General features: G+C 38.1%; 1 protein-coding gene across 1 annotated transcript; it reads right to left on the bottom strand.

The window, feature by feature from the left end:
- Positions 1–654: 654 nt before the first annotated feature.
- On the bottom strand, positions 655–10,713 carry LOC128232931 (type-2 histone deacetylase 2-like). The gene is made up of 6 exons (XM_052946732.1): positions 10,624–10,713; positions 5,220–5,349; positions 4,742–4,862; positions 3,611–3,716; positions 2,997–3,112; positions 655–1,921 (listed from the first exon to the last, which is right to left on the bottom strand). The coding sequence occupies exons 1-6, from the start codon at positions 10,641–10,643 to the stop codon at positions 1,701–1,703; spliced, it is 714 nt and encodes a 237-aa protein (XP_052802692.1). The 5' UTR covers positions 10,644–10,713; the 3' UTR covers positions 655–1,700.
- Between the last annotated feature and the right edge of the window lie 675 nt (positions 10,714–11,388).

Below are 11,388 nucleotides of genomic sequence, written 5' to 3'. Positions count from 1 at the left end.
AATGGCACAAGCTGGGTTTCGGCTCTATATTATTGATTTTTCAACAAAAAATATTCGCACGAATGTATGAATTTCATTATTCAAGTTCCATTTAATAACGTTGTTTTCATAGATGAAAATAATCGATTATTTTAAATGAAACGAAAATTTATATTTTTGAAATCGGTCACATGATTTTGATCATCAGTACGTGACATGCGTGGTGACGGTGTTATGTAGGACAATGGGAGCAACCACTATGTGCAGCTTGGTGAATTACCTAAACAAAATTAAAAACTTTCGTTACTTTGCAAATAATTTCAATCCAATTGGTGATGTGCTTTTTCTTAAAAAAAGTGAGTGGTTTGTAATCCACTTGTCATGAATAAAATGTACATGGCAAATGTTGATGTTTCTGTTTTGTTTTAAAAATCACACCTTAAAAAGGAGCATCCATTTGCGTTTTCCTTCCAAATTTGTACCCAATAGTGTCGCTTACATCGTTTCAAAAGATAGCATTGTCTATAACACTTATAGATTGTCTATAACAGCTGTCGTTCCAAAAGAAAGCCTTTTTCCCCACCCACAATAAGTATATCCAAACATTTGGCCTTTCTGAAAATCCTTTCTCCAACCTCACATGAGTAGATCCAAATTCTTGGCCATGCTCGAAAATCCTTATCTTGCCCGCTGGCAAAAGATAGACCATGTACCCCTTATGGAACTCCTTATTATTGTAATCACACAATTATCTCCCTTGTTGAAGACCGTTGTCTGTAGCATCATGGAAACCTTGTCTTCAAAGTTTATTATTTTTCGTCTCAAATGGCACCAAAAAACGTTTTCACTGTGAATTCAAGAAATAATGCTGCAATCTCCTCCTAACTATTTTTAGAACGATTTGACTATTTACATAATCTACATTACTGCGCGTCTATCAATGACAACCACGAATTATCACATATATATACGCAAATTATTTTCACTACGCACAAAAGTATTGCAGCGAAAAAAAAAACACTTTATTTTGTTTAACTGAGGTGGGAGTAAAGACATCTACCATAGCCGCTCGTGAAACTTCGTTCCTACGCTGGGGTTGGGATGAACCTATCTTACACTCTCGGCCAAGGAAGTAACTTTCAATCTTGCCAACTGGCAAAGATAAAACAGTACCCGTATGGGACTACTTTTTTATTTTCATCACACAATAACCTCCCTTTTGAGAGACCGTCGTCTGTAGCACCAGGGAAACCTTGTCTTACGGCAATATTTAAAATCCGAATAATTATTTCTCACTTCAAAGGGCACCTAAAAATGATTTCACGGTGTTTTCAGTAAATAAGGCTACACTCTCCACAGAACTATATTAAGAACGATTTGAATATTTACATATTTTGAGTCACTGCGCGAATACCTATGACAATCACAAATTATCACATATCTATTCGCGATATATATCATTACGAACGAAAGAGGTCCAGCTATAAATACATTTTAGCTGTATTTTGTTTAAATGATGTAGGGGAAAAAGCTTCTACCTTGGTCGCTCGTGTAAGATGGGTTCATCCAACCCTCTCACAGAGTGTTCTGCAGTAACTCGGTAAACCTCGTTTCCGTAAAATACCCTACGCTCGGGTTGGGATGAACCTATCTTACTCGAGCGGCCATGGCAGATACTTATAGTCTATTACAGGCGTCGTTTCAAAAGAGTGCGTTGTCTTTTACAGATTTGTAGACGTTTCGTTCTCGGTATTGTTTGATGTATTTCGATTCCCGTTCGTACTGTCCTGGTAAGATCGGAGAAGTTCAGCGATGTTTAGACTGACGTTGATTGAGACGTTTAACGTTTCAATGTCCGTCATTGAGGTGGAAACGTTAACGTCATGTCCAGGGTTGGCCATGACTCGACGGCTTAGTTCTGCCATAAATCGTCGGCCCGGGTCTTTAAAATTCAAATAAAAGTGATTCCAGTATTATTTATAAGACCAATAATTACGACAATGGCAGGTATGTTTATATAAATACAAATAACTAGAAATTCAGCAAACCATAAATATATTTGTTCCAGTCTTCAAAAACAACTTTGGAATAGTACGAAGCATTTGATAAACATTTGAACTAGTGCTCTTCTTTTGACTCCTGCTTTACAATTTATCAAACTTGGTCTATCATTCACACATTCTGGTGCTAAGAACAAGTGTTATGTATGTGGTTAGACGATCGAGAAGAAAAAAAAAACGATCTAGAATGATAACAAAGTTGATCAAACAGTTGACCTTGTGACCTATTTTCACCCAGCGTGACACATAATTCAACATGACCTGGATACAAACATTCTTACCAAGTTTTATGAAGATGGGTGAAAACTGTGACATCAGGAGTGTTTTACAAATAATTTGGGTCTTTGCGCTTAGTGATAATGTTTTAAATGGATATGACGTAAACTAGATTAAGGTTAGATACGGCTAGGTTAATAACGACCTAGTCTCAAACAGTATCTGACCAAGTTTCAAGAATAAATTGGGATAATATATAGCGTCTAGAGTGTTAGTGAGGTGTTTTAGCATCAAACCATTGACCTGTTTTCAGAGTCAATATGAATCTACATGAAACTGAAGTTTATCAAAACTGACACATGTTTCGATAATGTTTAATGATAATTTGGTAGAAAATGAGGCCCCAAGAGTATCAACAAAACGTCAATAGGTGACCAATCAGTCTCTGACCAAGTTTCATGAAGATTTTGGCATGTTGCGTCAAGAGTGTTAATAAGGTTATTTGAACATTTACATATATTCAGAGTCAATACGACCAAATTTCATACATGCGTAAAATATCAAGCAAACACAGGTTTCGAAAACGTTTAAGAATGATTGATTGTTAAAGGTGGTTGTTTATAAGCGAGTTGTGAACGACGGACAACGACTGGTCGCAAAACCTTTTCATGTGAAATCCTGTGAGCTAACACTCAGTTGTATGTTTTAATACATTAATGTTTAAATACAAGACATACGTACATATGCTATCAACGTTCGTATTAACGCTTTCGGGCCTTTCTGATGCGTGGCCGTCACTTGACATTGCCCCCTCGACGACAAGATAGTCACTGCCGTCGTCGTGCATAGCCATCGGGCTGGAAATTCGGGAATAAGTTGCAATGCAATGCAATCTTTAGGGACATGCCACGTAGCCAGAATTTCCAAGATTCTGATTTAAGTTATAGCGAATCTGTTATTCAATGGGTTATCTTGTCTTTGCTATTGCAGTTATACCAGAATACCTTAATGATTAAACCCTTGTTATACAGCAGTGTTATGCCGTATATAGAAGCGACGTGTTTTGATAGTGTTTACCGATTGGAAGGATGCTGCTGTTGCTGCTACTGATGATGATGTATGATGATGATGATGATGATGGCGGCGGCGGCGGCGGCGGCGGCGGCGGCGGTGGTGGGTGGTGGTGGTGGTGGTGGTGGTGGCGGTGGTGGTGCAGGTGATGATGATGATGATGATGATGATGATGATGATGATGATGATGATTAAACGAGTATACATACTTAAAAAAATATTGGACAACAAGAGTATAAAATAATAAAAAAGAAACATTACAGTATTTATCAAATGTTCTTTACCCAGTCTCTGACGGCAATTGTGGATCTCTTATACGTTGAAATCCTGTGCCGTCATAGTAATACAGCCCTGTTGAAATGTATTGAGGATTACCTGTACCGACAATCACTGAAAAGTAAAGACGAGTACATAAAACACTATCACACTTGATATACTATATATATATATATTACCAGTGGTGTCCGATAAATTAACAACATGGTGGCCTATCGGCGTGAAGTTGTTGTAACGACCTAGTTAGTTAAATGCAAAACCGTTCTCAAGCAACTGTGCCGAAAGTTTTTCAAAACTATATTAAAGGCAAACTTGACATTTGACCTACCGACCTCAAAACTACAGGGACCATCTATTGGTCAAGGGCAACACCAAACTGAAGTATCGTTTTAAATGGGTTCCAGTGTTTTCTTTTATTGCACATTTATCATCCTAAGTTAAAGCGTGCCATGGTATTGTGTCAAAAGTGCTTTTATAACACTGTTGACCTTGACATTTGACCTTATGTTCACTGAAGTTTTATGATCGTTCTTCAAAACGTTTTCAAGACATTGTGTTATCAGGATTTTCCCAACACTGAATACTGTGACTTTCACCTAATGTTCCAAATAGGAACATCTACTGACTAAGAACAAACAACCACTGAAGTTTCATTATCCTTAGTAAAACTTTTTGGATTATTGTGCTGACAAAACATGGCCCAAATTTTTCGAAACTTCTTAAGTCCCTTATAACAGGATTAAGCTAATTTCATTATTTTTGGTTTTCAGTAAGTTGCGTAATATTAACTTCTTTAAGAGTTTTTATACTTTAGATAGAAATTATCTTGATGATAATCACAATACACCATTTTTCATTTATCAAAATTCAATTTAAGTATGTATTTTGGCTAATTGAAATAAGCTACTTAAGCCTGTTAAGCTTAAGAAGTTTCGAGAAATTGGGGCATGGTCTATCGACCGACCGACATGATAATATATCACCGACCGACAAACTTAATGCCCATCTTTTCGAAGTCAGAATAGACGTCATGATAAATACAGTTGTTGTAATTGTATTGTATTTCATGAAAAAGGCTGTCAATACAAATTTCAAATGCATTGTTATTTTTATTCAATAAAGCTTTGTAAATATAATACCAACATCTTCCTTGTGATCTGTTCTTCGTCTAGACGGTTGTTTACTTCCGGCCGCAGGGTTCTCAGTTTGCCTGGCCGTTTTCGGGTCCGTTGAAATTCTGTCTTCTGTATTTGCCGAGGCCTGAAACATATCAGCAAGGCTACTCGAGTCCTTGTTGAACCAGCCTAATGCTTCTTATTTGTGACCATTTGCATGTAGTTGCTGTTTTTATTGTTGTTGTTGTTGTTGTTGTTGTTGTTGTTGTTCTTGTTGTTGCTAGGGCAAGGTCACAGTTTGGAAGTCAGGATAAGCCTTTATAGAGACAATAACAATTCAGTATCAGGCGAAATAAATATTAGTTGCAATTTATTTTCTGGTCAATGTCAGAATTGGGCGTTATTTTGACATTTTAATGAGCAGTGATATGCCTTTATCAGGCAAAAAGCGAAGCAAGATTTTTTTTTTATTAATTTCAATTATAATCATTCACAATTTTACATCTAACGCGGTGGCAATAGTTTTTGGAATAGTTTCCTGGCCATGGTTGTTGTCGCTGTTGTAGTCGCTGTTGTTGTCGCTATTAATGTCGCTCTGCAGATTATTTTGAGATAGTTCCAGCGACTGATATCTAGAAATTTAAATTAGTAATTTCAAATAATTATTTTATTAACAAAAATAAGATGCAACAATACTTGATCACGGAGCTCTGTTTATTAATTATATATTGTCATTAAACGTGTATTGGAAACAACAGAAGCAATTTACTTTGAAACAAGAAATATATGTACACGACAGGTACAGTACAGGTACAATACAGGAACAGTACAGGTACAATACAGGTTCAATATAAGTACAATACAGGTTCAGTACAGGGAAAATACAGGTAGTTTTAAACTTTCAATACAGGTAGGTAAAGTGCAGGTACAGTACAGGTACAATACTGGTACAGCACAGGTACACTACAAGTACAATACAGTAACAGTACAGGTACAATTCAGGTACAGTAGAGGTAGGTACAATGCAGGTACAGTACACGTACAATACAGGTACAATACAGGTACAGTAAAGGTAGATAAAATGCAGGTACAGTACACGTACAATACAGATACAATACAGGTACAGCACAGGTACAATACAGGTACAGTAAAGGTAGGTACAATACAGGTACAGTACACGTACAATACAGACAAAATACAGGTACAGTACAGCTACAGTACAGGTACAGTAGAGGTAGGTACTATGCAGGTACAGTAGAGGTAGGTACAATGCAGGTACAGTAGAGGTAGGTACAATGCGGGTACAGTAGAGGTAGGTACAATACGGGCACAGTAGAGGTAGGTACAATACGGGCACAGTAGAGGTAGGTACAATGCAGGTACAGTAGAGGTAGGTACAATGCAGGTACAGTAGAGGTAGGTACAATGCAGGAACAATAGAGGTAGGTACAATGCGGGTACAGTAGAGGTAGGTACAATGCGAGTACAGTAGAGGTAGGTACAATGCGGTTACAGTAGAGGTAGGTAAAATGCAGGTAGAGTAGAGGTAGGCACAATGCAGGTACAGTAGAGGTAGGTACAATGTAGGTACAATAGAGGTAGGTACACTGCAGGTAGAGTAAAGGTAGGTACAATGCAGGTACAGTAGAGGTAAGTACAATGCGGGTACAGTAGAGGTAGGTACAATGCAGGTAGAGTAAAGGTAGGTACAATGCAGGTACAGTAGAGGTAAGTACAATGCGGGTACAATAAAGATAGGTACAATGCAGGTAGAGTAATGGTAGGTACAATGCAGGTACAGTAGAGTTAGGCACAATGCGGGTACAGTAGAGGTAGGTACAATGCAGGTACAGTAGAGGTAAGTACAATGCGGGTACAGTAGAGGTAGGTACAATGCAGGTAGAGTAGAGGTAGGTACAATGCAGGTACAGTAGAGGTAGGTACTATATAGGTACAACAGAGGTAGGTTCAATGCGGGTACAGTAGAGGTAGATACAATACAGGTACAGTAGAGGTATGTACACTGCAGGTAGAGTAAAGGTACAATACGGGTACAGTAGAGGTAGGTACATTGCGGGTACTGTCGAGATAGGTACAATGCAGATACAGTAGAGGTAGGTACAATACGGGCACAGTAGAGGTTGGTACAATGCAGGTACAGTAGAGGTAGGTACAATGCAGGTACAGTAGAGGTAGGTACAATGCAGGAACAATAGAGGTAGGTACAATGCGGGTACAGTAGAGGTAGGTACAATGCGAGTACAGTAGAGGTAGGTACAATGCGGTTACAGTAGAGGTAGGTAAAATGCAGGTAGAGTAGAGGTAGGCACAATGCAGGTACAGTAGAGGTAGGTACAATGTAGGTACAATAGAGGTAGGTACACTGCAGGTAGAGTAAAGGTAGGTACAATGCAGGTACAGTAGAGGTAAGTACAATGCGGGTACAGTAGAGGTAGGTACAATGCAGGTAGAGTAAAGGTAGGTACAATGCAGGTACAGTAGAGGTAAGTACAATGCGGGTACAATAAAGATAGGTACAATGCAGGTAGAGTAATGGTAGGTACAATGCAGGTACAGTAGAGTTAGGCACAATGCGGGTACAGTAGAGGTAGGTACAATGCAGGTACAGTAGAGGTAAGTACAATGCGGGTACAGTAGAGGTAGGTACAATGCAGGTAGAGTAGAGGTAGGTACAATGCAGGTACAGTAGAGGTAGGTACTATATAGGTACAACAGAGGTAGGTTCAATGCGGGTACAGTAGAGGTAGATACAATACAGGTACAGTAGAGGTATGTACACTGCAGGTAGAGTAAAGGTACAATACGGGTACAGTAGAGGTAGATACATTGCGGGTACTGTCGAGATAGGTACAATGCAGATACAGTAGAGGTAGGTACAATGCAGGAACAGTACAGGTACAGTAGAGGTAGGTACAATGCGGGTATAGTAGAAGTAGGTATAATGCAGGTACAGAAGACGTATGTACAATGCAGGTACAATAAAGGTACAGCACAGGTAGGTACAATGAAGGTACAGTACAGGAAGATACAATGCATGTACACTACAGGTACAGTACAGGTAGGTACAATACAGGTACAGTACAGGTAGGCACAATACAGGTACAGCAGAGGCAGGAACAATGCAGGTACAATACAGTTACAGTACAGGTACAATACAGGTACAGTAGAGGTAGGTACAACGCAGGTACAATACAGGTACAGTACAGGTACAGTAGAGGTAGGTAAAATGCAGGTACAATACAGGTATAGTACAGGAACAATAAAGGTACAGTAGTGGTAGGTACAATGCAGGTACAATAAAGGTACAGTAGAGGTAGGTACAATGCAGGTACAATACATGTACAATACATGTACAATACAGGTACAGTATAGGTACATTACATGTTCAATACAGGTACAATACAGGATCATTTCAGGAACAATACAGGAACAGTACAGGTAGGTAAAATACAAGTACAATACAGGTATGTACAATGCAGAAACAGTACAGCTAAAACACAGGTAGGTACACTACAGGTACAATCCATTTCCAATACAGGTAAGTTCAATACAGGTACAAAACAGGTAGGTACAATACAGTTACAATAAAGGTAAAGTACAGGTAGATACAATACAGGTACACTTTAGGTACAATACAGGTACAGTACAGGTAGGTACAATGCAGGTACAGCACAGGTTAATTACAGGTAGGTTCAAGTACAGTACAGTAGGTACAATACAGGTACAGTACAGTTAGGTACAATGCAGGTACAGTACAGCTAAAATAAAGGTAGGTACAATACAGGTAGGTAAAATACAGATACAATACAGGTAAGTACAATACAGGTACAATACAGGTACAGTACAGGTAGGTACAGTACAGGTAGGTAAAATACAGGTACAGTACAGGTAAGTACAATACAGGTACAATACAGGTACAGTACAGGTAAGTACAATACAGGTACAATACAGGTACAGTACAGGTAGGTACCATGCAGGTACAGCATAGGTAAAATACAGGTAGATACAGAACATTTATAATACAGGTAAATACAGGTAGGTACAATGCAGGTACAGTACAGGTAAAATACAGGTAGGCTTAATACAGGTGCAGTACAGTAGTTATATTACAGGTACAATACAGGTACAGTACAGGTAGGTACAATACAGGTACAGTACAGATAAAATACTGGTAGGTACAATACAGGTACTGTACAGGTAAGTACAATACAGGTACAATACAGATAGAGTACAGGTAGGTACAATACAGGTACAGTACATGTAAGTACAATACAGGTACAATACAGGTACAGTACAGGTACAGTACAGGTAAGTACAATACTGGTACAATACAGGTACAGTACAGGTAGGTACCATGCAGGTAAAGCATAGGTAAAATACGGGTAGGTACAGTACGTTTATAATACAGTTAAATACAGGTAGGTACAATGCAGGTACAGTAGAGGTAAAATACAGGTAGGCTCAATACAGGTGCAGTACAGTAGGTATAATACAGGTACAATACAGGTACAGTACTGGTAGGTACAATGCAGGTACAGTAGAGGTAAAATACAGGTAGGCTCAATACAGGTGCAGTACAGTAGGTATAATACAGGTACAATACAGGTACAGTAGAGGTAGGTACAATGCAGGTAGGTATAATACAGGTACAATACAGGTAGGTACTTTACAGGTACAATACAGGTACAGAACAGGTAAGTACAATAAAGGTACAATACAGGTAAAGTACAGGTAGGTACCATGCAGGTACAGCTTAGGTAAAATACAGGTAGGTACAGATCATATATAATACATGTAAATACAGGTAGGTACCATGCTTGTGCAGTAATGGTAAAATACAGGTAGGCCACAATACAGGTAAAATACAGCTAGGTACAATACAGTTAGGTACAATACAGGTAGGTACAGTACAGGTACAGTACAGGTTAAATACAGGTAGGTACAATACAGGTACAGTACAGGTAGGTACAATACAGGTACAGTATATGTAAGTACAATACAGGTACAATACAGGTACAGTACAGGTAAGTACAATACAGGTACAATACAGGTACAATACAGGTACAGTATATGTAAGTACAATACAGGTACAATACAGGTACAGTACAGGTAAGTACAATACAGGTACAATACAGGTACAGTATATGAAAGTACAATACAGGTACAATACAAGTACAGTACAGGTAAGTACAATACAGGTACAATACAGGTACAGTACAGGTAAGTACAATACAGGTACAATACAGGTACATTACAGGTAGGTACCATGCAGGTACAGCATAGGTAAAATACAGGTAGGTACAGAACGTTTATAATACAGTTAAATACAGGTAGGTACAATGCAGGTACAGTACAGGTAAGATACAGGTAGGCTCAATACAGGTGCAGTACAATAGATATAATACAGGTACAATACAGGTACATTACAGGTAGGTACTATACAGGTACAGTACAGGTAGGTACAATGCAGGTACAGTACAGCTAAAATACAGGTAGGTGCAATACAGGTAGGTATAATACAGGTACAATACAGGTAGGTACTTTACAGGTACAATACAGGTACAATACAGGTAAAGTACAGGTAGGTACCATGCCGGTACAGCTTAGGTAAAATACAGGTAGGTACAGATCATGTATAATACAGGTAAATACAGGTAGGTACCATGCTTGTACAGTTAAGGTAAAATACAGGTAGTCCACAATACAGGTACAATACAGGTAAAATACAGCTAGGTACAATACAGTTAGGTACAATACAGGTAGGTACAGTATAGTTACAGTACAGGTTAAATACAGGTAGGTACAATACAGGTATAATACAGGTAGGTAGAATGCAGGTACAGTACATGAAATCATTTTCTAGTAAAAAAATCATATATATTTACAATGGATTATGTTGTTCCATCTTTTGTACTCCAACTGTAAATTATGAGTATTTCCAAATCTTTCAAACACACACAAACATACAAACACACATAAAGAGAGAGATCCAACTTTGTTGCATCTATCAAATATCTTGTCTCATTTGAAGCATATAGTAATAGTAGCTATGCCGTACTTTTCAAAATCTGGTCTGCGCATTAAAGGGACAATTTCATGGTTTATAAAGTGACTTTTTTACGGATTTTTTAATTAATAATAAAGTGTGGCAATTCATTAGGAATGTTTACACTAAGATACTGACGGAACATGTTGATATATGCTTAAATATTGTTTTTCAGCAAAAGGCTGTAGCGTGATTGGTTCATTCACACTATCACGTGATGCTACCAATGTTTTAATACATGTTAAATTATCCGTCAGCTGATGTTTGAGTCCTTTATGGCGAGTGGATATGGTAACAGCTTTCTATTTTTACTGTACCGGGTTCGTGCCATACACCATCCAGTTTTTTATCCTTAAATTCTATTTGTTTTGCAATTTCGGTATCAAAAAGTAAACTAATGATTATTTAAGTGATATTAGATGATATTAGGGAAAACTTTTTTATGTGAAAACATGAGAAAGTCCCTTTAAAGTCACTGTTGAAATAAACAGATTCACAATTCAACACCAACAAGTCATAAGTATCAAATTGCAGTACTTGGTTTTGCTCCAAAGGCTTTCAAACGACATAGAAACTAGTTGAAAACATTAGTTTTGTTCCGGGC

Source organism: Mya arenaria, chromosome 4, assembly GCF_026914265.1.
Source record: "Mya arenaria isolate MELC-2E11 chromosome 4, ASM2691426v1".
Lineage (NCBI taxonomy): Eukaryota > Metazoa > Mollusca > Bivalvia > Myida > Myidae > Mya > Mya arenaria.
The sequence above is the reverse complement of the archived record's forward strand: the minus strand, read 5'-3'. Positions and strand labels throughout refer to the sequence as shown.